Genomic DNA, 26,614 nt, shown 5'->3' on the forward strand with positions numbered 1-26,614 from the left:
ACGTGGGATGAATTTCCCCAGTGAGGACTGATAGAGGTTCCAAAACCTTCTCTACCCTATCTAAAGTAGAAAGTTTTGAAAATCTATTGTTACACATTTATCTGCTCTTCTTTCCTTCCATCAGAACGGTCTGGTCTCCAGCGCTCCAGAGATGTTCAAGCTGAAGATGTGCATACGACGGAAGACAGACTCTATAGACAAGCGGTTTTGCTTTGACATAGAAGTCATAGAAAGGTTTGTCCAAATGTACCATGCAGTATGTCACTACTTACATTACTCTCTGCTCTAATGTAGGTTTTTTTGTCTTTGTTTTTGTTTTGTTTTTTTATGAGAAGCGTTTGATATCACCATATAAAACCATTTATCAATTTCACTTCCTAATCTTGAAATAGGAGAGCATCTGCTATGCAAATCCAGAATCCAGCACCATTACAAACTAGGTGTCTGTGCCTTTCTTCTACATTCACCTTATTAGCTAGACATTTCATGTAGGATCAGGACAGCAAAAGGTCACATTGCATGGGAGGTGATCTCTTTTTTTTGTTTTTGGAAGGATAACTAAATCCAAGAACACAAATGTAATATATTGTAGCTTGAGAGTCTTTAGAGGCTTCAAGTGTAGCAAATACCTGTTAAAATGCAGAAATGCCAGAAATGCAGTGTGCTTGTCTCTTCTTGTGAGAATAAAAAACATAAAGCATATGTTGTATGAAAAAATGTATCAGCCGCACTCCACTCTTAGCTTCTCTTGCTGTATTTGTTAGTTATCACTGAAATGATTTACGTCTCCAACTGGGAACCAACCTTGTTTCTCCACTCTTGGTTTGCTCAGAAGGCTAGGGGAAGGACATCCCCTAGCCTTCTGAGCAAGCCAAGAGTGATGAAATGCGTCAAGGAAGGTTGGTTTCCAGGTGGGAACATTGCTGTATGTAGTCATTTTTGTTGTAATTTTACATTCATTGTTGTGTAATCACATTTACATTGATAACTTTTCATACTTCTGACGGGATGTGGAGACAGATTACAGTGGCTGGCACCCTAATTGCCCATGTACAGGAGGGGTGAGTCTTGAGCAGAGCTGTGGATTTGGGTACTTCTCTGTTAAAAGGCATATGTTCTCTTCCTTCTGTATACTACTAATCTCTCATTCATCATCAAATAGGGATAAACAAAGGAAAACATTTAAAGTTCAGCTTATGACAGCCATGGTTCCTTCCATGGATACAGTGGAGCAGTGAGCCATTCAGGGACTAAATTTGTGTTTTTTGTAGCAAAAAATAAAGGAGAAAAAGCCTGAAAAAAATATTTCATCCACTTCATCTAAGGACTGGGAGGCTGCTATACAGTATATTACATTTTGTTTTTTTGGGTTTAGATAAGCTTTAGCGCTATTAAACCCAAAGCTAAAAATTTATTATACTGCAGTTTACCAATCCTTAAATGTGATGGCTGAATTTGTTTTCATTTTTGGCTTTATTTATTTCAGGTACTTATATAGCGCCGTCAATTTACGCAGCACTTTCCATATATATTGTACATTCACATCAGTCCCTAACCCTCAAGTGTCGTATAATCTAAGGTCCCTAACTTACATTCATACATACACATACTATGGCCAATTTAGACAGGATCCAATTAACCTACCAGCATGTCTTTGGAGTGTGGGAGGAAACCGGAGTACCCGGAGGAAACTCACACAGGCACAGGGAGAACATGCAAACTCCAGGCAGGAAGTGCCATGGCTGGGATTTGAACCAACGACCCTAGTACTGCCAGGCAGAAGTACTAACCATTTAGCCACTGTGCTGCCGTAGGCCTTTATTCCTTTATTATCACATGGTTATCCAGCTAATAAGTCTGTTAAGTCTTCTTTTAACATACCAAGCTGTGCAGCAATCATAGCAGGTAGAGAGTTGAGACAAACAATTTAACACTGGTAGGGGTGCTTACAATGGTCAGCTTTTTTCATTTATGTAAAACCTTTATCTCAAAAGGAAACCAAAACTGTTGCTGTAACTGCTTATAAAGTGTTAGCTAGAGTTTGGCTTTAATTTGTCAGTCAAGTCCATCTAAGTCTGCTAGTTCATCTAACACTACGATCTCTACAAACTGACAATGCTACTGTCTACAGGTACCTCCCTTGCTCGTCCAGTACAGTGGAGACACCTTAAACAGGAAGTGTGTTACTGGCCGGATCATGAGTTGAAAAAAAAAAACAAAAAAAAGAAACCAAAGGAAGACACCACATTTAAGGATTGGCAATCTGCAATCTGTTACATTTTTGTTTTTGGGTTTAATACCCTTTTAATTTCTAACCTGCTTGATGGTGATGTGATAGGGAGGAATGGCCAGATAAAAATTCAAATAGCTCCGTATGTAACTTATTTAACAGTTGCAACAATAACATGATAATGTTATGTTTAATTGGCATCTTAAATATGAAATACAGTACTGAAATTAAGTTGATGTATTTTGACAGTGTTTTCTGTTATTAAACATTTACCAGAATGGGGAATTCTGATTTTTTTTTCTAACAAATAAATCTTTTATATGCGTGAATGCAGATTTACCCTACGTACCAATAATAAAGAAGTCCAGGAGTAATGTTTGCCTGGATTGATCCATTATGTGATTCTTTGAGGACTGGATACATTTGCATTTGTTACAGTATTATAGGTGATTTGAGTGTGAGGTGTGACAAAAATGCACCCTGCAGTATCTGTATAAAGAGGAGAACAGAAAACACATGCTGCTCACTTGATTATTCCAAGTTTAATGTGTCAAACAGAAATGGATCATATTATACAGATAATTACTTTCTTTATAGTGGCAGCACAGGCCACATGGAAAAGCGCATCAATTTTTGTTAGATAGTTACCATTACAATACTAAACAAAGAAAGTGAGTGTCAGAGCAAACACAAAACTGAACACAGATAGCATAAATCAAGTGTGACTAATCTATATCAAATGGAGAACAGAAAACATGAGTTGCTAACTTGCTCATTCCGAGTTTAATGTGAGCATGTTAGTTTTTAGTCTCTTGAAGTCACACTGCAGCCTAGTAATAGCATTACTGGGAGGTTTATTCATTTACTTGCTGTACATTTACATATTCGGTAGGATGAGAACATCAAAATTCACAGGAAAGATCAGATTTGCACAATATATGGATCAGTCTAATCTCTGTACATCTCTGTAGATTGTCCTCTTTTAGGAACCTCTGGTGAAAGACAGTAATGAAAGATGATAGATATAACAGATGGCTGACCTCCCCGTGAATGTATGTCACATACGCATTTTAGGAACTGCAACTATTTATTTCACATCCTTTCTTTTCCTACAGTTTTTTTGTATTTCTTCTTACAGACAGGGGATCATTACACTCCAGGCTTTGTCTGAGGCCAACAGAAAGCAATGGCTTGAAGCAATGGATGGAAAAGAGCCAGTAAGAACCTTTTCTTAAAACCTTCAAGCCAACTCTACAAAACAATTGTGTTAATTGTTTTAAGACACCAGCATGTTGTGTCCACTTTTTATAGTAATTGTGAATTGTAGGGAAAGTTCCCCACAGCAATTTGTGTCCCCTCTATAAGGCCATAACAGTGTCATTGTCTCACAGCTGGTTCTCCAATTATATATCTATTAAACATTATGCACTCAATTGGGGAGCTTGACACCAATAGTTGATTTTGTGATCCCAAAACCCCAATTAATACATTCTGTCTGGAGTTCCCAAGAGCTATGAAGTCAGCATGCCACTAAAGTGTACTGTATATAAAATGGGATGAGAATATAATTGCCATCACTTTCTGATAATAATGGTCACTTGGGCAGAAAATGGGGGGAATCTCTGTAGCTGGAGTACGAAGAACCATATAAACCTGACAGATGTTCTAACCACCCACCACTCTATCCAGTACCAAGAGTTCATACCTCCCATCCTTCTAAGAGGGAAAATTAGGCCCCTTTTAGCATAAAAAAGTTTGCACAATGGGCACACTCTTTCTACACTCCTCAGTCATGCGGATCATAATGGATTAAATTGCAGGAATGGTCACTGGGGCCTTTTTACCTCTACTCCTCCAAATATTAGCTTTACAAAAAGCAGTGCAACAATCTAAAGATGGAAGATTATTAAGTGCAATATAAAAAAAAAATCTGTATACTAAAACAAATTATTTGTTAAAATAGAATTCCAGGATATAACTAACTATGCTTCAAATGTCTCTCACCCCCCTTCTAATGCCTATTCTAACTACCCTGTAGAAGAAAATTGCTTGTACTTACCTATTCTTAGATCGCTCTGGTCTGGTCACATGATCGGCTCCCAGGGAAGAGGAGGGACAGCCGACAACGGATGCCACATAGTAAACCTATGGGTTACATCATCGCACAGGTATTCCATCCATTGTCGCCACTCTCTCCTCTACCCTGAAGCCGGCCACTGGGAAGATCAAGTGACGGGACCAGACTGCCCTCAGAATAGGAAAAAGTAAGCATCTTCCTTCAACAGCACATGTGTCAAACACAAATCTGGCCTCCTCCACCAGATCCTGTGCTTCTCTGTGCTGCCACATCAACCCCTCATCTCCATCTCCCCTGGTCTCAGCATTCAGTAGACTATGACACCTTACTCCAGCCCTCCTCTGGTCCTCCTCCAGACCCTGCACTTTCCGCTTCCCAGCTCCACCACCAACTTCTTCCTGGCAGCAGCACAAGGTAAAGGAGGTGCACTGTGATCTAAGGGAGGGTGAGAGATTCTTGACTTCTGATGTAAGGGGGGGTTGGGTGTTCTGGACATCTAGTCTTACAGATACAATCGGCCCTTTGAGGGCAACCATAATGCTGATATAGACTGATATATTATTAAATATAATTATAATCAGATTAACTTACAGTTTCAGTTCCTTTCTTTCGCTGAACGCTAAAACGTCATTATGGCCACTGAGCAACATGGTAGAATGACACCATAGACTATCCTATCACCATTCTATATGCTGTTCACTGGGCCATTGATATAGCAGTATCTAGGTAAGCACAGTACAGTGAAATTTCCTTCTTCACATTTTTGCATGACACTAGTGTTCCAACATTGTTCCTAAAGCAGGAAGGCAGAGGCACGCTTCTTGGGGCCCCTTTATAAACACAATATACAAAGTGTAGTACAGGGAGTTATCAAACAGATTGGTACAGGGATTGCAGGAAAATTCAGACATACAAATACACATCAGCCAAGATATTGGCATAGAAAGGAGGTAATTCAGATTCAAAGGATGTATGGGATCACAAATAAAAATATAGTCATAGTATAAAGCACATATCTAAATCTCCTAAGAAGGTTTATAGTAAGTATGACAGATGAAGCATGACAATGCACCAATTCTTGTGCTCTCTCCGAACTACCTGAGTATTATGGTGGTTTAACCCCATATCGATTAAAAAGGCTTTTCATTTCTTAGGACATACAGTTTGTGTCACTTCTCTGGGTTTAAATAGCAACATGGTAATTGTACTGAAACAGAGCAAGAAAACAAAGTAAAAAGACAAAAAAAGAGAATAAAACAATGGGGGTGGGTATTTGGAAAGGTATAAAGGGATGCTTGGGGGGCAAGGAAAAGGGGGGTAGGTACAAGGGAGGAGTGCAGGGGTGAGATCTTTTGGTTGGAGAGGGAAACTGACAGATACACAGATCAGCCATAACAATATGATCACTGACATAACATTGATTATCTTGTTACAGTAGCATGTGAACGTGGGTGGGATATATTAGACAGCAAGTGACCTTGATGCGTTTTGACAAGGACCAAATTCTAATGGCAGAACAACTGGTTCAGAGCACCTTTTGTGGGATTTTCCTGGTCTGCAGTGGTCAGGACCTACCAAACGTGGTCCAAGAAAGGACAACTGGTAAACCGAGAACAGGGTCATGGGTGGCCAAAGCTCACTGATGCATGTGCAGAACAAAGGCGTGCCTGTGTAGTCCAGTCTAATAGAAGAGCTACTTTAACTCAAATTCGTGAAAAAGTTAATGCTGTTTCCAGTATGAAGGTGTCAGAAGTGCATCACAGTTTGTTGCCTAAAGCCCAGGCACATAATTTTGCCCAGACTGTGGCTCCCAGGCCAGGATGCTGGCTGCAGTTGTCAGCTGAGAGTGTCTGTAACACTCTCTCTACGCTGCCCAGACCCAGCACTAACAGTCACCTCCCCCCACACAGACTGGAGAGGTACAGTGTAAATGGAAATTCTGCTGATTTAGATGTAAGAGACAACTCTGCAGATTCAGATTTAAAGGGAAACTCTGCAAATGTAATCATGGGGGGCTCTGGGAACCTTGATTAAAGGGAAATACTAGGAACCATGATGTAAGTGGGGGCTCTGCAGATTCAGATGTAAAGGGGAACTATGCAGATTCAGATCTTAAGGGAAACTCTGCAGATTCAGATGTAAGATTAAACCCTGCAGATTCAGATATAATGGGGAACTCCACGTATTCAGATGTAAAGGGGAACTCTGCATATTCAGATGTAAAGGCGGAACTCCTCAAATTCAGATGTAAAGGGGAACTTTGTGGATTCATATCTAAAGGAAAACTCTGTAGACTCTGATGTAAGGGGGGCAGGGGCAGACTGACCATTTGGAAACTTGGGCACTGCCCGAGGGCCCGGGGTCAGTAGGGGGTCCCATGAGATGCCCCTGATAGCTTTTTTCTTTCTTGAATTTGGGCAAGGACACAGGGGCCCCATGATCCCCCTTTGCCCGGGGGCCCCATGAGTTGTAGTCCGCCCCTGAAGGGGGGACTCTTGTGATTAACTCAATATGATTAGAAATGTTATTTAATTACAAAATATATGTACACCGTGTTCCAAATTATTATGCAATTGATATTTTTCTCATTTACCTAAATAATTGATGTAAATAACAGTCAGCATAATTCTCATGTTATCAACTATTAAGAGTACAATTCACATTTTATTGAACAAATCTCCTAATGATAACAGTATTGTTTTTAAACATAAAACACTTCCAATGCACTGTTCCAAATTATTCCGCACAGTAAGTTTGAAAACACTTTATAGGTTGTAAAGAACTGAAAATTGTCATTTGTTGTGTTTGCAGCATATTTACTGAAATCAAAAGCTATTTCAATCAAACTTTTAACATTTTAACTTTTTAAACATTTTGACAGGTCACGTTACATTGTAACATAGGACCCCTTATTTGATAGCAGCTTCACAAGTCTTGCAGCCATTGAACTTGTGAGTTTTTGGACAGTTTCTGCTTGAATTTGTTTGAAAGATGTCAGAATAGCCTCCCACAGCTGCTGGTTGGATATAAACTGCCTCCCACCCTCATAGATCTTTTGCTTGAGGATGCTCCAAAGGTTCTCAATAGGCTTGAGGTCAGGGGAGGATGGAGGCCACACCATGACTTTCTCTCCTTTTATCCCCATAGCAGCCATTGATGCAGAGGTATTCTTTGCAGCATGAGATGGTGCATTGTCATGCATGAAGATGATTTTATTACGAAAAGCATAGTTCTTCCTTCTGTACCAGGGAAGAAAGTGGTCAGTCATAAACTCCACATACTTTGCAGAGGTCATCTTTACACCTTCGGCGACCCTAAAGGGGCCGACCAGCTCTGTTCCCATGATTTCGGCCCAAAACATGACTCCACCACCACCTTGCTGACGTTGCAGCCTTATTGGAACAGGGTGGCCGTCCACCAACCATCCACTACTCCATCCATCTGGACCATCCAGGGTTGCACAGCACTCATCAGTGAATAGGACTGTTTGAAAATTAGTCTTCATGTATTTTTCTGCCCAATGCAGCCGTTTCTGCTTGTGAGCATTGGTTAGTGGTGGCTGAATAGAAGGTTTATGCACAGTTGCAAGACTCTGGAGGACTCTCCACCTTGATGTCAGTGGGACTCCAGAGACACCAGCAGCTTCAAATATCTGAAAATTGTGCTTTGCTTAATAATGTGGAACACCCTCCTTTAGTAGTTTTTTCCTTAAATTGGGCTCACCGGCCAATCTAATTATCACAGGTGTCCGAGATTGTTTTTAGTGATCAAAAGAGCCCTGACACACAATGCCACCCATGAGTTAAACTGAAAAACAAAAAACAAAATATTTAATCTTTGTGACACTTAAATAGAATTTGCATAATAATTTGGAACAGGGTGTATAGTGTATACTACAAAACATTTTTTTGCTGTGTGCTGGTAAAAGTGTTCGGGTTTGGCTTGAAGAAAGGTAGCAACCCTACGTAGCAGCCTTATTATGTTCAGAAGGTTCTGCAAGTTTGACCTATTTTCTACTAGAAGTATTGTGTGTTTTCTTGTAATAAAACAATAGTGTATTTATTAAAAGACTGTACATTTGGTAAGCGCCCTTTAATTGAGTGGGAGAAATCCGAGAATATCTTTGAGGCTCCCTGCTGTGTTCCGTTATGTAATCAGCGCACAAGACACAGCGATGCTGTCCAGATTAATAGCGCTCTGTTTATTTTCCACTAAACCAAACTGTTCAGACAGAAAGTTTAACATTGAAGTATTGTCTGTTAGTGTTTTTCTCGCCCTTTTACATTTTTGCAATATTTCTTATGATCATCATAATTCAATGAGTTTTTAGGGTGCCTTCTAGGGATTTTGTTTAAAGCAGTTCCCTACAAAAAAAGACTGAAGCACCACATTTCACTGACATGAACATATTAAAGATTATATGAGATTTATAGCGATTGGGTTTACTTTGAAACACTGTTTCAGTCTGCTTCCTGTAAATTAATGAATACTATGTTATTTTCCTCTTTTAGATTTACACACTCCCAGCAATTATAAGCAAAAAAGAAGAAAGTAAGTATGAATGAGAGATGAATGAATTGATTGATTGTTCTGTCTAAGTGCTATTGTATTATCTTTTCTGCTGAAAACTGGCACAGACTATAGAAGTGCTGTATCACTCACCCTCTAGTGGATTCTTCACAGAACTACATAAGAAATACAACTCATGAGCTGACATCAATGGCTTTGCTAAAAATCTAAAACTAGGACTGTCCAGGCTGTGCAGGACAGTATTCGATTTCTTTTTCAATCTGCTCTACACTGATTGGAAACACTTAAAACTGCACCATATTGCCAAAAGTATTGGGCCAGGTGTTTCAATCACCTCCAAGGCCACAAGTGTATAAAATCAAGCACCTAGGTAGACTGCTTCTACAAACATTTGTGAAAAAATGGGTCGCTCTCAATGAATTCAAGTGTGATACCATGATAGGTTGCCACCTGTACAATAAGTCCATGGTATTATAACAAAGTGGAAGCAACTAGGTACAACAGCAACTTAGCCACAAAGTGGTAGGCCACGTAAAATGACTACGGGGTCAGCGCATGCTGAAGCTCACAGTGCGCAGAAGTCGTCAACTGTCTGCAGAGTCAATCGCTAAAGACCTCCAAACTTCGTGTGGCCTTCAGATTAGCAAAACTACAATGCGTAGAGAGCTTCATGGAATGGGTTTCCATGGCCGTGCAGCTGCATCCAAGCCTTACATCACCAAGTGCAATGCAAAGTGTCGGATGCACTGGTGTAAAGCACGCCACCACTGGACTCTAGAGCAGTGGAGACATGTTCTCTGAAGTGATGAATCATGCTTCTCTGTCTGGCAATCTGATGGATGTGTCTGGGTTTGGCGGTTGCCAGGAGAATGGTACTTGCCTGACAGCATTGTGCCAAGTGTAAAGTTTGGTGGAGGAGGGATTATGGTGTGGGGTTGTTTGTCAGGGTTTGGGCTTGGCCCATTAATTCCAGTGAAGGTAACTCTTAAGGTGTCAGCATACCAAGACATTTTGGACAATTTCATGCTCCCAACTTTGTGGAACTTTTTTTTTATGGCCCCTTCCCGTTCCAACATGACTGTGCACCAGTGCACAAAGCAAGATCCATAAAGACATGGATGAGCGAGTTTGGGGTGGAGGAACTTGACTGGCCTGCACAGAGTCCTGTCCTCATCCTGATAGAACACCTTTGGGATGAATTAGTGCAGACAGAGCCAGGCCTTCTTGTTCAACATCAGTGCCTGACCTCACAAATGCACTTTTGGAAGAATGGTCACAAGTGACAAACAAGTGCTCTGTGTGCAAACACTCAAATCAAATAACAAAAATATAAATAAATATAAACCCCTAAAATATAATTATTCCAATAATATACAAAATGGTGAAAAAAATGTGTGTGTGTGTGTGTATATATATATACAGTTGCAAGAAAAAGTATGTGAACCCCTTGGGATTACGTGGAGTTTTGCATGAATTGGGCATAAAATGTGCTCTGAACGTCATCTAAGTCACAACAATAGAAGAACACAGTCTGCGGAACATAATACTACACAAACATTAGATGTTGCCATGGTTTAATTGCACATAACATGTAAACATTCACAGTGCAGGGAGGAAAAAGTATGTGAACCTTTGGACTTAATAACTGGTTGACTCTCCTTTGGCAGCAATAACCTCAACCAAACGTTTCCTGTAGTTGCAGATCAGACCTGCACAACGATCTGGAGTAATTTTGGACCACTCCTCTTCACAAAACTGTTTCAGTGTAGCAATATTCTTGGGATGTCTGGTGTGAATCGCTCTCTTAAGATCATGCCACAGCATTTCAATCGGGTTGAGGTCAGGACTCTGACTGGGCCACAGAAGGCGTATTCTGTGCTGTTGCAGCCATTGTTTTGTTGAATTACTTGTATGCTTTGGGTCATTTTCCTGTGGCATCACCCATCCTCTGCGGAGCTTCAGTTGGTGGACAGATGGTCCTACGTTTTCCTGCAAAATGCCTTGATAAACTCTGGAATTAATTTTCCCATCAATGACAACAATCCGTCCAGGCCCTGAGGCAGCAAAGCAGCCCCAAACCATGATGCTCCCTCCGCCATGTTTTACAGTGGGGATGAGGTTTTGATGTTGGTGTGCTGTGCCTTTTTTTCTCCACACATAGTGTTGTGTGTTCTTCCCAAACAACTCAATCTTGGTTTCATCTGTCCACAGTATATTTTGCCAGTAGTGCTGTGGAACATCCAGGTGCTCTTTAGCAAACTTCAAACGTGCTGCAATATTCTTTTTGGACAGCAATGGCTTCCTCCGTGGTGTCCTCCCATGTACTCCATTCTTGTTTAATGTTTTCCTTATTGTAGATGTGTCAACAAAAATGTTAGCATGTGCCAGAGATTTCTGTAGGTCTTTAGCTGACACTCTGGGATTCTTCATTACCTCATGCAGCATTCTGCGCTGTGCTCTTGCAGTCATTTTACAGGACGACCACGCCTAGGGAGAGTAGCAACAGTGCTAAACTTTCTCCATTTGTAGACAGTCTGTCTTACCGTGGACACATGAACATCAAGGCTTTTGGAGATACTTTTGTAACCCTTTCCAGCTTCATGCAAGTCAACAATTCTTGATTGTAGGTTTTCTGAGAGCTCTTTTCTGCGAGGCATGGTTCACATCAGACAGTGCTTCTTGAAACCAGTAAACCCAAAACAGGTGTGTGTTTTTTAAGGGCAGGACAGCTGTCAGCAACACATCCAATATCATCACACTGATTGGAGTCAAGGTTGGCTCACTCCTGGCTCCAATTAGCTCTGGGAGAAGTCATTAAGCTAGGGCCTCACATACTTTTTCCTCCATGCACTGTGAATGTTTACATGTTATGTGCAATTAAACCATGGCAACATCTAATGTTTGTGTAGTATTATGTTCAGCAGACTGTGTTCTTCTATTGTTGTGACTTAGATGACGTTCAGAGCACATTTTATGCCCAATTCATGCAAAACTCCACGTAATCCCAAGGGGTTCACATACTTTTTCTTGCAACTGTATATATATATATATATATATATATATATCTCCTGAAAAAATATATGAATCCAATCTGACAATACGTGACACCAGTGTCCACAAAAATATGTGGAAAACATGCAGGTGATTCTTGTGCGTTGCAGCCTCTGATTGGCTCCTCACCTCCTTACCATGACCCTAAAAGGGCCTACACGCCTTTGGGATCACTCCTGGATCCTCCCAGATCAAATCATATCCTCCAGACAATTTCAGAGCAGAAGAAACAGCATATGTCTTCCAGACCAAGACCAGGTCGATATTCCCCTTTAAATGGCTCTAATCAATAAGACCAGCTCCCACAGGATCCATAAAGAGAAAGAACTCCCATAGCATGATATCGTTTATTATGCAATAAAATAAGATATAACCAAAGCACTCACATTGTTATGCATTTTGTACATAGCCTTAGAACCTCATGTGATGGATGTACTTGCATGGGTTCTTTTGAGAGTCCAAAGATGGCATCCGTGCCTGAAGTGATGTCACCCATCAGGGTCATCGCCATAGACACCCTCCTAAACCTTGTGGACAGCCTTCCCAGAAGAGTTGAAGCTGTTATAGCTGCAAAGGGTGGGCCAACTCAAGATTGAACCCTACGTACTATGACTGGGATTAAAGTTCATGTACGTGGAAAGGCAGGCATCCTAATACTTTTGGCAAGCTAATGTATATAGAGGAATGTTATTAAAATGTGAATCCACCCAAAAAAATGTAAATGCTTTACAACATTTAGGAAACTCTTCTTCCTCCGATCGTCAGGCCACATGTTTAGTTAAGTGACTTCTTCACTTATTCCTTATCACAGAGTTCTCAGACACCTAATGTGGACTTGTTTTCTGTTTGAAATGTTACGGGTTCATTCAGTCAGGGGTTGACACGTGTCCTGAGGCATTGTTTTCTGTATCTGCATCCGCCTTGGAGCTGTGCACAGTCAGCCTATACGAGTAGATGCATCGGCTGCACGGAAACAGTCACATGTCAAAATTTGACATGTGTGAAGGATGCGTTGTACAGATTCAAAAGCATGTCAAATTTTGTAATTCAGCTTTGTCACTGCAGCTTTGGAGTCTGCTTTTACTTGTAAAGGCTGCCTTTGCACAACTCCAAGGTGGATGCAGATGCAGAAAACGTCAATTCAACATGTAGGATGGGTGTCAGCACCCGCTTGAATGAGCCCTAAAAGGAAAAGGAAATTTCCTGCCTAAAATTAGACACTGTATAATGCCTGCTTTTATTTAATTAACCAGAGAGGTGTCTTCTGTGCACCTCTCTGATTTAGTTTCACTGGGGGACTGACTTTCCCTGTTTCATGGCGTTTCCCAGCCACGTGATATTACCTCAGAGACCTGCAATGGCACTCCAATTTGACATTTGATGGCAGTTGGCATGTTAACCAGGAAGTCAGGAGAGGTCAGGCTACAGTAACTAAAAGTGCAACTCCACTTTTGTTGAAATAAAAACAATCCTCTGAGTGGTCTATGTAGATTGAAAGAATTTTAACAAATTGTTTGCATATTCCTACTTTTTCTGTTTCACCGTGCTTTTTCCAGAGTAAATCCTGAATAAAGGCTCAGCCTTTATTATAGCCACCCGATGACATCTAAGTGTTCTAATGAGGAAAACTGCAGTGTCTCACAAACAAAAATTTCCCTTTCACACTTACCAGCTAGCCTGCAAAGAAGACACATTGTCCCTGTCTAACAATTCATGTTAAAAACAATAAAATGTGCAACTAAAGCCTCTGTTTTTAATGTGAACTGTTAGACAGGGACAGTTTGGTTTGTTTGTAGGCTGGCTGGTAAATGTGCTGGGAAATTTTTGTTTGTTATGTGTATTGCCCTTTCATGTGCACCTTAATGCAAAGGCTGGTTATAGATTGGGGTGCTTGCCACTTTTTTGTACAGTTGGTTGAATTTGATGCAGGGACACACTGGATTCCTTCAGCTGCCATTGTGCTGTTTCTGGGGGCATCCCTGTGCCTTTAAGGAGAGGGTGGGCTCCTTCCAGGCAAACCTGCCCCAATCTATCCACTGCTATATGTGCTCCATCTTGGAGACTCTCAAAACTAAAGATTTAGGACCTCATTATACAAAGGAGCCTTGACATAGGCACTACGCCTTGCACATATATTTGCAAATGTGTGCAACTAAACCCTCTGTTTTTCATGTGAATTGTTCGGGTCAATTTAGTTTGTTTGCAGGCTAGCTGGTAAGTGTCCTGGGAAACTTTGTTTGAGTAGCACTACCCTCATAAGAGCCGCTGGATTTGATTTGGGTCCTTCTATGCTCTGCACGGCCAGGCAAAAGGCATTTTCCACATTTGTACCTTTTAGAGTCAGTAAACAGTCCATGAGCTTGAGTTTTTTGTTTTATTAAGGGGTTAAACTTGGATAGGGTAAATGGGTTATGGGATGCCCAATTTGATTGAAGAAAAAGCAGAATGAGGACATTTCCTACTCTAGCACACTTAGTAAATAAAAAAACAACAGACACTTGACTGCATTCCAGCCAGAACCATTATAGTCCTTAGTAAAGCAATCCCCTTCTAGGAGCTTGGTATCCTTGAGTGGATTTCTAGTAACGTGACAATGTGTAGGAGCTCTTGGTCCCCTTGGTGCACAGAATAACAGCCCACCATTCCATGTCCCAGGACATGGAATGGTGTAAGCTATGAACTGCCCGCTGAAGACTTGCCAGAACTTGCATCCAGCAGACCTTCTCCCTTCAGGGAGAATAGAGGTACTCACATTGTCCTTGTCCTGCAGCTGTGGAAAGAACTGCTTTCAGGCCTTCCAGCTGGGCCGATTCCTCTCCAAGCCCTGCAGACTGTCCTTCCCCAGTGAATGGAAGGGCAGTGGAGCTTCCTCTTTCAGTTTCTCCTCAGCTTTCAGCCTCCAGCCTGGAGGCAGAATTCCCCTCCTCTGGGGCTCACTCCCAGGCCACATAGCAACACCTCTCAGCAATCCATCTTCCACCCGACTCCCCTGCTAGCATGGCTCTCTCATATTTATAGTCTAGTCTACCACACTACCACGGCCTCCTAGCCTGGGATTGGTCAGATTCCCATGAATATGAAGATTGAGGTCTCCACCCTTCCACCCACTGGCTTCTTGACGTTTCCATGGACCTCCAGAACCAGGTAAAGGTGATAGAGTCCCAACCTGCTGAGTCATTAAGCCTGACCTCACACTGAACCAACAGTAATTCAAGCTCACTCACTACCTTACACTAGCACCACTTAGTTAGCGCTACATTTGTAATGTGCATTGCCCTTCCATGTGCACCTTACTGCAAAGGCTTTTTATAGACTAGGGTGGTTGCTACTTGGTTTGTACAAACTGCAGTGTCTGTCTCCCTTTAGTAAACAACCCTTAAGGAGCATCTCATCAAAAATTAAACTCCTGTTGTAGGGGATGCCTAAAAGGTTACTTGTGTCTTAGTGAAAGCACCAGAAAAAATCAGTGAGTCTATCATAAAAGCAGAAAATTACATTTCTGGGGGGCGTTCTGTACACCAGTAGTATACAGAATAACTCCACATTGTCATACAACATGTAATATTATTTCTGTGGAAAATTACAGCAGCAGTCGAATGAAATAGGCAATTTTTATAATAGTAGTTTACTATTGCCTGTCTAGCAATTTTACAGTTTGTTTTTTTTTTACCAAAAGTAGAGTTTTCCTTTAAGTGAAACAAAATCAGAGAGAGACATAAGGCTGTTATACATTACAGTGATAACCTAAAGTATTATCTGGTGTCTGCTTTTGGACCTGATGATTTTATTTTTGAAAAGTGACATTAACCTCCTTAGCGGTATTCCCGAGTGTAGCTCGGGGTAAAATGTCAGTACCAAAAGCGGTAACCCCGAGCTACACTCGGGCTTACCATGCGGCATTGCTCAGGGAGTCCCTGCAGCACTTACCTTGTTCTTCGCTCCCACGATGTGTCCCCTGCAGCGTCCCCGGCCATCTCCTCCGGCCGATGCCGGCATCCGGCTTACGTGTTCCGGTCCCTGTGACGTCGGCGCATTTTTTTTGAAATGACTATTACATAGTAAAACATTGCTGTTTCAATGCATTTCCCATACATTTTGTCCCGAGTGCTTTGTCCTGTGCCCTGCCTGCATTTTGACTGTTCTTTCTGCCTGGAAACTTAGAAAAGTCCATGGCGTCCAAAAAGCGTCCCTTTATGTCAAAAGCGGTTTTAGACCAGCTAGAGAACAGCAATAGTAAATCAGAACCACTTGCAGAATTGAGTGATAATGATTCGTGGGGAAATTCGTCATCAGACAATGAAAACGATTTTGCGACTTTGCTCAGCGATGTGCGAATTTGCCTCTGTATTTCAAATTTCAGTGTTTTTGGTTTGATTATATTATTGAATTAAATTTATTATTATTATATTATTATTTTTTATGAATATTTATTACATTATGATTTATGATTTTGTGTTTCAAATTTTATCCTACCCGGGATGTTTACTAGACTCTTCTTCGTACAGATTTCAGTGAGTTATTCCTAAAAATTACAGCCTACAATAAAAAACTACATATTTCCATACAAAAAAATGGTACCGCTTTCAGCACAAAAAATCGGAAATAATCAGACTGCCGAGGAGGTTAAGGAGTGAGTAGCAAGCAGCTGGTAGACTTCCACTTTAGCTGGAAATGAAAGGGCACAGAACACAGCAGAGTACAGTATAGCACAACAATGAAAAGCATCATTTAGTTATAATGGGGTTGCACATTGTACACCTGCTTGTTTTATGTTGGGTAGAACCAGGTTAGCTGAACATATACATAGAACAGTTGCTCCCTCATGAAGGAAAATGTAACCCTCCATCTGTTTTATAATAATACCTCATCTACTACTGCATAGATTCTCCTAGTTTTTTCAAAGTCAGCTCATTGTAAGGATCCGGTCACTTGCACAATTGTCCTACCTACTTTTTATAGTGTGTCACAAGCCATGCTGCCCTTGCTTTAAGATTAAAATGATCAATAAGTCAAACCAAAATGTTGGCTTTTTTAATAACTGCCATTTGTGCACATACTCATGGACAGTTAAGAGATAAGCCATGGTATGTTAGAGGGAGGAAAGTTGAGAAGAGTAGCCACATGGCTTAAATTGGCCATACACTGTGCAAATTTTGTCTGGTTTCTGATGAAGCTAACACAATTTGATAAATAGGTGGCCCTGTTGCCCCCCTTCCGTCTGACATCTTCTACTGAAAAATCAAAGGAACTGTGTAGGAAATTATCAGCTGAACTAATTAGATGCAGTCCAGCATTGGTGAACGGAGGAAGTTTAAATGGAGGAGTCTGTTCGATTTTTTTTTATTGTTTGCAAGCTAAGCAAGAAACATCTATTAGTGTATGGCCAAGTTCATAGGTCATGGAGTGCTTCTGTAAAATCTGTTGGTTTATTAGTTTTGAAACAAATCAGTGTATTAATATTGCACTTAGAACTGGAAGTTATGTTTTAACACTTCCTTTTCCTTTTTTGTACAGTGTTCCTAAATGAATCCGGCTTCAATTTTGTGAAGAAATGTATCCATTCTGTGGAGACACGAGGTGAATGTTTATTTATTATTTAATGTATTATTTTATTTCAGATACTTATATAGCGCCATCAATTTACGCAGCGCTTTACACATGTATTGTACCTTCAAATCAGTCTCTGCCATCAACGAGCTTACATCCTAAGATCCCTAACTCACATTCACATGCCAGGGCCAGTTTAGATAGGAGCCAAATAACCTACCAGCATGGTTTGGGAATGTGGGAGGAAACTGGAGTACCCGGAAGAAACCCACATAGACACAGGGAGAAAATAACAACTCCATGCAGACAGGGGCATATTTACCACAAGGAAAACAAGGCATTTGCCTAGGGTGGCATTTTTCAGGGGGGGAATCAGCATTTTTCAGGGGCAGTACCGCCCCCTGAATGAAAGGATGGAAGAAGAGACACACAGCATGGGGACCAAGTGAGATCTGATAGAGGCTGCGGGCTTCTTGATGGTGTATACAGAGCCTGACTCTTGTTCCCGAGGATGTCCGGAGCTGTGAAGGTGAGTGTCTATCTCTCGCTGGTGTGTGGGGGGTTGCCAGTGTATGGGGGGGGAGTGGTAGTGGAAGGCTCACTTGGGTGGGGGGGGCTAGGGTGTTGTTGGTTAATGTCAGGCTCTCATTATCTTCATGGGGGAGGGGGTGTCGTTGTCAGGGTCTCTCCTTGGTGGTAGTGGTGGTGGGGGGGAGCCGATTTTTGTGTTGCCTAGGGCAGCACGAAACCTAAATACACCACTGCATGCAGGTAGTGCCATGGTTGGGATTCAATATGTGTCTTCCTTTACTTTATCACAGTAGAGTAAAGGAGGCCGTAGATGGATCAAAAAAAGTTTTACAGGGACCAGCCGAATTTCAAACCATGTGTCCATTGCAGTTGAACAAAAGTACCGTAGATCTAAACAATGTACTCTACTGACTTCTGTTCAACCACCCTGCTGGATAAAAACCTGCCAACGGCAGTCTCCCCGCTGCCAAAATGCAAAAGCTCAGCTGGGAGGATTCATCCCATCCATCTCAAATGTGTGGATGGGGGAATAGGATTCGTTTTTCTTGTTCAGCCAGAGTATGTCCATGTATGGCTAGCTTAAGGTGGATTGCTATTGGAAAATCCACTTTGAGGGGTTTTCTGGAATGCTTGGACTATCTGTCAACTGCTAGTAATAGCCTGTACTACTTGTATTAGCAACAGCAGTAAGTCTACATATTCTTGACATTGTTTAAACCTAGTTTGTAAATGATAGTCAAGGGAGCATCTTGACATTGTGTAAATCTTGCCTGTAACAATTAGTAAGAAGAGCATCTTGACATTGTTTAAACCTTGTCTATAAATGTTAGTTAGAAAAGCATGTTGTTCAGCAGACCTTTAATAAGCACTTCAAAAGCTCCAAGTAGCTTTCTCAAATCCCTTTGGGCGCCCTATGGCTCCAGCCTGGGAGTGCTGCATAAGGAACTCAACGGGAGTCCTGGCTGTATCTCCAAAACAAGCTTTTATTAGGCGTTTGTCTTTTTTTCAGCCAGACTAACTATGTAACTATGTTTAGGAAGTTTCAGTAGAGCTTACATATCTCCCCATTCTTGGCTATTGCGCTCACAGAGCTGAAAAGGATCATGAAAAAGAGAAAATGGAATGATCTGACCGTGAGATGTTTAACAAGACTTGTGCTCTGAAATTTCCAGGAACTACAGCTCCTGGAAAGAAATTGTATTAAAATGTTTCCTATTGAAGTCATTCAGATATTATTTGTGTTCATGTTTTGCTGCTACAAAACTAATTGAAAACTGGCCCATACTATTTAAAATGCGCACGTTATGTGAAAAAGCTTCTGGAGCACAGTATTATTAATTTAAAGAATAATTTCAGGTATGGCTATATTATACATAGTTACATTGGTCCAGCTTGGAACAATGTAACTATGTATATACCATACCTGACCGATGCCCCTGGAGGATGGAAATCACTGAAGTTGACACCCCTACTCCAGTGATCTCCACTTGCTTCTGGGTCCCACACCAAGTGACTGCTCTCCTGCTTAGTGAAAACCGGAGGTCAGTTGATTGGCACGAGTGCCATTCATAAAATGCTTTGCATTTTGTGAATGAATGCAAAGCATTCTCCAATTAGATGAGGCAGAGAGACAGGTTGTGACATAATTTTCTCCACCTCATCCAATCAGAAAAAGCTTTGCATTCATTCGGAAGTATTCTGAGCAGCCAGCATCCTGTGTTCAAAATGCATAAGGCTGGCTGCTCAGCATGGGACCTGGAAGCAAGTGGAGATCACTGCAATAACAGTGTCTATGTCACTGATTTCCAGCTTCCAGGGGTACCCAGGAATGATATATACATAATTACACTGGTCCTAGCTGGTACAATGTAACTACCTATAATATAGCCATACGTGGAATTATTTCTTTAAACAGAAGTATAGGAATTTAAAAAAACAATCATTCATACTCACCTAGATGGATGCAGCATTAGTCCAATGCTGCATCTGTCCCCTACCAGCTGAATCAAAAACCACTGAATGCACAGTTCTCAGTCTACAGTCTGCAGAGACTGCTCTGCCCCTCCATTGGTCACTGGAGCACTGGGCTGTGGAGGAGGCAGGAGAGGCTGGTTCAGGCTTTCAGCTGCTTACTGAGAGGCTGAGCCATCTGCCAGTCTAGGCATCTTGGTGGATCTGACTGTAAAGTCAGGATCTTTCCTGAGCTTGAACCGGCTGAGTGGCATCATAGGATTGCAGAACTAAGTGCACTCCTGTGACCCATAGCAGAAGTATAGACATAGCTTTGGCCAAACGTTTTCTTCAACTTGTTTGCTCATCCCCTAGCTGTCTCTAGCAACTCATTTTGCAGCTGTGCTCCAGCAACTCATCTTCTAATTGTTCCAAAAACTCATCTTCTAGCTCTCCTCCAGCAACTCATCTTCTAGTTCTGCCCTAAGAAACCATCTTCTCCATCAATTTATCTCCTAGCTGTACTCCCAACAACTGTTCTCCTAGCTCTGCTCCAGCAACCTATCTCCTATCTTGGCTCCATCAACTCATATCTTAGCTTTGCTCAAGCAACACTTCTCCTAACTTTGCTCCAGGAACTCATCTCCTAGCTCTTCTCCAGCAAACTCCTCAACTAATATCTTAGCTTTGCTCCACCAACTCTTCTCCTTGCTCTGCTCCAGTGGTACATCTGCTCCAGCAACTCGCCTCCATCTCCTAGCTCTGTTCCAGTAGCTTATCTTCTAGCTCTACTACAGCGACTCATTTCTTAGCTCTGCTCCAGCTATACATCCCCAGTTTTGCCAAAAACGTTTTTACCGTTGAATATATAAAATAACAGAAATTCGGATTCTAACACAGGCCATGGAGCCATCACCAAATTACAGGATCTTGCCAAACTTAATATGGACTATCTGTATACAAAACAAATAACTGCTTCAATCAACGCTTCCCAGTTTTAGCTTTTATTATTATAATCATATAAGAATTCTGGTGGTCATAAGGGTATTCATTTTGTATTAAAGGGAAATTGTTTTGTGTGTACAGAAGAATGAATTTTGTTAGGTCCTGGTAGTACAACACAATGGGGTTGATTTACTAAAGGTAAATATACTGTGCACTGCAAGTGCAGTTGCTTTAGATCCAAGGGGAATCTCTGAAAAGAGGCGATGCTCTGCTGATTGTTTTCATACAATCATGCGCAAACAAAAATGCTGTTTTTTTATTTTCCTTGCGTATTCCTCTCAGATCTAGAACAGTGCACTTGCAGGGCAGTTCCATCTGCACTTGTAGTGCAGTTGCAGTGCACAGCCTATTTACCTTAGTAGATCAGCCGCAATATTGGCTATGAATATGCAAAACCAAAAAAAAAAAAACGTCTTTGCTCTTTAGCACTTTTATAGCATTCACATGTTTTATATTGTCATTTGTAGGTATCACTATTTTGGGACTGTACAGAATTGGAGGTGTGAACTCTAAAGTTCAGAAGTTGATGAATACCGTTTTTTGTAAGTATTTTTTACTATACGTATAAGGTGACACAAGAATGTTTCTGGCATACATCACTAAATATTAGCAATGATATCTAAGTTTTCTTATTTTTTATCAATCAAGCAAACCTACATAATATAAACCAGTAAAGGACATAGTTCACAGGTTAATTAGCCCAATTTGGCCTTTTACTTAGCAGAAAGACAGATACATTTTTTTCAGCTTCTGGGCACCAATAAAATAAGACATGTCTGTATTCATTATCTTTGTTTGCCTCCAGTTCAGAGAACAACTGTTTATATTCAGAAATAAAGCCCATTAGGCAGAAATAGCTAGAGATATTTTTTTCCCAGGGCACAGATCTTGCAAAGGCCTTCTAGGACAAGAGAGGGAAAAAAAGCAGGACATGATTCTGTTTCTCACATTCTATATACAGTATCTCACAGAAGTGAGTACACCTCTCACATTTTTGTAAATATTTTATTCTATCTTTTCATGTGACAACACTGAAGAAATGACACTTTGTTACAATGTGACGAAGTGAATGTACAGCTTGTAAATTTGCTGGCCCCTCAAAATAACTCAACACACAGCCATTAATGTCTAAACCGCTGGCAACAAAAGTGAGTACACCCCTAAGTGAAAATGTCCAAATTGGGCCCAAAGTGTCTATATTTTGTGTGGCCACCATTATTTTCCAGCAGTGCCTTAACCCTCTTGTGCGTGGAGTTCACCAGAGCTTCACAGGTTACCACTGGAGTCCTCTTCCACTCCTCCATGATGATATCACGGAGCTGGTGAATGTTTGAGACCTTGCGCACCTCCATCTTCCGTATGAGGATGCCCCACAGATGCTCAATAGGGTTTAGGTCTGGGGAGATGCTTGGCAGTCCATCACCTTTACCCTCAGCTTCTTTAGCAAGGCAGTGGTCGTCTTGGAGGTGTGTTTGGGGTTGTTATCATGTTGGAATACTGCCCTGCGGCCCAGTCTCTGAAGGGAGGGGATCATGCTCTGCTTCATTATGTCACAGTACATGTTGGCATTCATGGTTCCCTCAATGAACTGTAGCTCTCCAGTGCCGGCAGCACTCATGCAGCCCCAGACCATGACACTCCCACCACCGTGCTTGACTGTAGGCAAGACACACTTGTCTTTGTACTCCTCACCTGAATGCTTCCACACACGCTTGACACCATCTGAACCAAATAAGTTTATCTTGGTCTCAGCAGACCACAGGACATGGTTCCAATAATCCATGTGCTTAGTCTGCTTGTCTTCAGCAAACTGTTTGCGGGCTTTCTTGTGCATCATCTTTAGAAGAGGCTTCCTTCTGGGACGACAGCCATGTAGACCGATTTGATGCAGTGTGCGGTGTATGGTCTGAGCACTGACAGGCTGACCCCCCACCCCTTCAACCTCTAAGCAATGCTGGCAGCACTCATATGTCTATTTCCCAAAGACAACCTCTGGATATGATGCTGAGCACTTACATTCAAATTCTTTGGTTGACCATGGCGAGGCCTTTTTTGAGTGGAACCTGTCCTGTTAAACCGCTGTATGGTCTCGGCCACTGTGCTGCAGCTCAGTTTCAGGGTCTTGGCAATCTTCTTATAGCCTAGGCCATCTTTATGTAGAGCAACAATTCTTTTTTTCAGATCCTCAGAGTTCTTTGCCATGAGGTGCCATATTGAGCTTCCAGTGACCAGTATGAGAGAGTGAGAGGGATAACACCAAATTTAACACACTTACTCCCCATTCACACCAGAGACCTTGTAACACTAACAAGCCACGTGACAACAGGGAGGGAAAATGGCTAACTGGGCCCAGTTTGGACATTTTCACTTAGGGGTGTACTCACTTTTGTTGCCAGCAGTTTAGACATTAATGGTTGTGTGTTGAGTTATTTTGAGGGGACAGCAAATTTACTCTGTTATACAAGCTGTACACTCACTACGTCACATTGTAGCAAAGTGTTATTTCTTCAGTGTTGTCACCTGAAAAGATAAAATAAAATATTTATAAAAACGTGAGGGGTGTACTCACTTCTGTGAGACACTGTATTTTCTGTGATCCTTTCCACATGTGGGTGTTACATTTGTCATTTGAATGCTATAATCATTATGAAGAATCGGGTGCCCATCATGCATGAATTATAATGGAATTTTCAAAAATATATTTATTTGTGCCATTGTTCTCTGCTCAGGCAACTTCTCCTGATGCCCTTCTCTAGTTTTACCCTAGCTAGTCTGTATGGATCATGATAGATGGCATCTTCTTCGTATGAAAGAAAACTGCCCTCTATGCTCTGTCACACTTAATTTCTTTGTACACAGCCAACTGCACACTAAAGGCAACATCATTTTCCTTTAAATGAAGGCAAACACTAAGGTGCACCACAGAAGCTGTCTGCCATTTTAAAGCCCAGTTATTGATTTAATTTATTAGACTTAAATGTAGACAAGATTTAGACAAAAACAATTAACGTTTTGTGGAGTTCAGCTTTAATTCATTCAAAATTTGTATCATGTTATGGATGGCTGCTGCTGTATTGAATTCCTGATTGGTTCTTATTATTATTATACAGTATTTATATAGCGCCGAAGAGTATGCTCAGCTCTGTACAGTAGCAAGGGGGACAGAACATGAGACAAGACAGTAACAAAACAGTACACAAGCTTACAATCTAGGAGGGAGGGGAAGGTGGCACAGGAGGAGATGGCTGTGGGGGACGGAGTGGTGGGAGGAGTGGAGGAGGTTGTTAGGTGAGGTCAGGTGTTAGGTGAGGTTGGGGTAGGCTTCCCTGAAGAGGAGGGTTTTCAGGGTGCGCCTGAAGGTGAGGAGGGTAGGTGACAGTCTGATGGATTGGGGTAGGGAGTTCCAGAGGATGGGGGAAGTCCTAGAGAAGTCCTGCAATCGGGCGTGGGAGGAGGAGACCAGGTTGCTAGAAAGTAGGAGATCCTGTGAGGAGCGGAGGGCACGGGTAGGGTAGTATTTGGGTATCAGGTCAGTTATGTAGTTAGGGGCGGCGTTGTGAATGGCTTTGTAGGTCAGGGTTAGCAGTTTGAATTTGATGCGTTGGGCAATCGGGAGCCAGTGAAGGGATTGGCAGAGGGGGGAGGGAGATGTGGAGCGGTTGGTGAGGTGGATGAGTCTAGCCGCTGAGTTTAGGATCGACTGGAGTGGAGATAGCGATAGTTTGGGTAGGCCAGTGAGAAGGGAATTGCAATAGTCCAGGCATAAGATGATGAGGGAGTGTACGAGTTGTTTGGTGGTGTCTAGGGTGAGTAATGTGCGTATCTTGGAGATGTTGCGGAGGTGGAGCCTGCAAGATCTAGATAGCAGTTGGATGTGGGGTAGGAAGGAGAGGTGGGAGTCCAGGGTGACACCCAGGACTTTGGCGTGTGGGGTGGGAGAGATGGTGGCGTTGTTAGTAGTGATGGAGAGGATGGGGGGGGGCGTGGGGTGGGGGGAAGACGAGGAGCTCGGTCTTGGATAGGTTGAGTTTGAGGAAATGGAGCGACATCCAGTCTCATATGTCGTTTAGGAGGTGGGCGATGCGGGCAGAGAGTGAGGGGGTGAGGTGGGGGGTGGAGAGATAAATTTGGGTGTCGTCGGCATAGAGGTGGTAATTGAAGCCATGGGAGTGAATAAGTTTGCCAAGGGAGGAGGTATAGATGGAGAAGAGGAAGGGCCCGAGGACAGAGCCTTGGGGGACCCCGACAGAGCAGGGGAGGGAGGGGGAGGTGGTAGTGTTGTAGGTGACGCTGAAGGAGCGTTGGGAAAGGTAGGAGGAGAACCAGGAGAGAGCAGAGTCCCTGATGCCAAGGGAGTGCAGTTTGGCAAGGAGGAGACAAATTAGCGGCAGAGATCTCAGCAATGGAATTCCCCCCAAAATATAAGCGGCTCAAAGATGAAAAAACTATTTTAGGTGGATTGAACTACTAAGCTACACCCCTGTTGGTTTGGGGTTTTACTATCTTTCATCAGCTTAAAAAAAAATAATTTTTAATCATTCTATCTCAATGCATTTGTTTCCATGAAACAACAATTAGATTACAAAAAATAATACACACTATATGTATATATATAATTTAAAATTTTTTTTCTCTGAAGAAAACTAATCTAACTGCTGACCTAACTGTGAATGAGAGGGAAATATGAATCAGTGTTTCATTTAAGACATTTTGGGTAAAAACGAGGCCTACGTACCTGACCTTGTTATGCTTGGCTAGTTAAAGCAATGGGGCTACTGTGCACAACTAATTAGATAAAAATGGTGCATTCAGGTAGGCTGTAAAAGCATGAAATCATATTCAGGGCAAGCTGACATTGTCATATCTCAGTACAAGCCTCTTCTTGCAGGATATGGATTTTGTAAGTGTGGCTTTTATGAATAGACTATTCAAAAACATCTTCAAAACTTTTTGAAGCAAGAGTCACTTTTAAATGTATTGCTGAAAATGTAGGTATTGTGAGAGGAGAGGCAGGCTCCGATCGAGGAATATTACATCTAATATTTATGGTACCCCTGTACTCCTACTATAGCTTCTCAATTGAACACCCCCCATACATAATAAGGGGTATATTTTCTGACATTCTTTTGTTAGTCCAGCAGGAGCCCACAGAACCTCCTATACAGATACTGACTTTCTTTAAGTCAGTATTGGCATAATTGTAGGCACATGCCCCAATATAGCAGTGTTCTGACCCAGTGATAGGCTGATCAGGTACCAAGTTTTATCAGAAGGGTTCAGTAGCACTGACAAAGGGATGCCTGAGAAGTTGCCTAATTGTCAGGTTTTAGAGTGTAGGTTCTTTTCAAGATATTTGCACTTGCTGTTACCATATAGGTAAATTGCCAGTATTCGTAATGTTTAAAACATCAGTTTAGGCCATTTTGGACCTGGTGATGACCTGTGTGTGGGACAGATTGCACTTATTTACTTTATGACTGATTAAAAGGTAGATATAAGAAGTGTCCTTAATCTGCCCATAAATGAATTAAATTTTGGCCAGTTCAGGAGAGACTGGCCAACTTTCGATGCATCTATGTACAATCCCATTCAACAGAAGTCAATATTCTGTCGAACGGGACTGCTGGATAACTTTTTTCAATCAGTGGCCTTAGCCAATTGGTTGCAGCCACAGATCAGTGTATTTGACAGTG

At 41.8% G+C, this 26,614-nt stretch overlaps 1 protein-coding gene across 1 annotated transcript in view; it reads left to right on the forward strand.

Moving 5' to 3' along the window:
• Nucleotides 1-26,614, forward strand: part of ARHGAP42 (Rho GTPase activating protein 42) — a 470,299-nt gene that overhangs the window by 402,158 nt on the left and 41,527 nt on the right. The window contains exons 10-14 of the mRNA XM_089687254.1: nucleotides 125-234; nucleotides 3,369-3,447; nucleotides 8,819-8,858; nucleotides 17,403-17,465; nucleotides 21,389-21,463. Coding sequence (XP_089543380.1) covers nucleotides 125-234; nucleotides 3,369-3,447; nucleotides 8,819-8,858; nucleotides 17,403-17,465; nucleotides 21,389-21,463 — 367 coding nt within the window. The remainder of the gene's footprint in view (nucleotides 1-124; nucleotides 235-3,368; nucleotides 3,448-8,818; nucleotides 8,859-17,402; nucleotides 17,466-21,388; nucleotides 21,464-26,614) is intronic.

This window comes from Staurois parvus, unplaced genomic scaffold, assembly GCF_062004578.1.
Source record: "Staurois parvus isolate SC_StPar_1 unplaced genomic scaffold, SC_StPar_1.0 ptg000422l, whole genome shotgun sequence".
Classification (NCBI taxonomy): Eukaryota; Metazoa; Chordata; class Amphibia; order Anura; family Ranidae; genus Staurois; species Staurois parvus.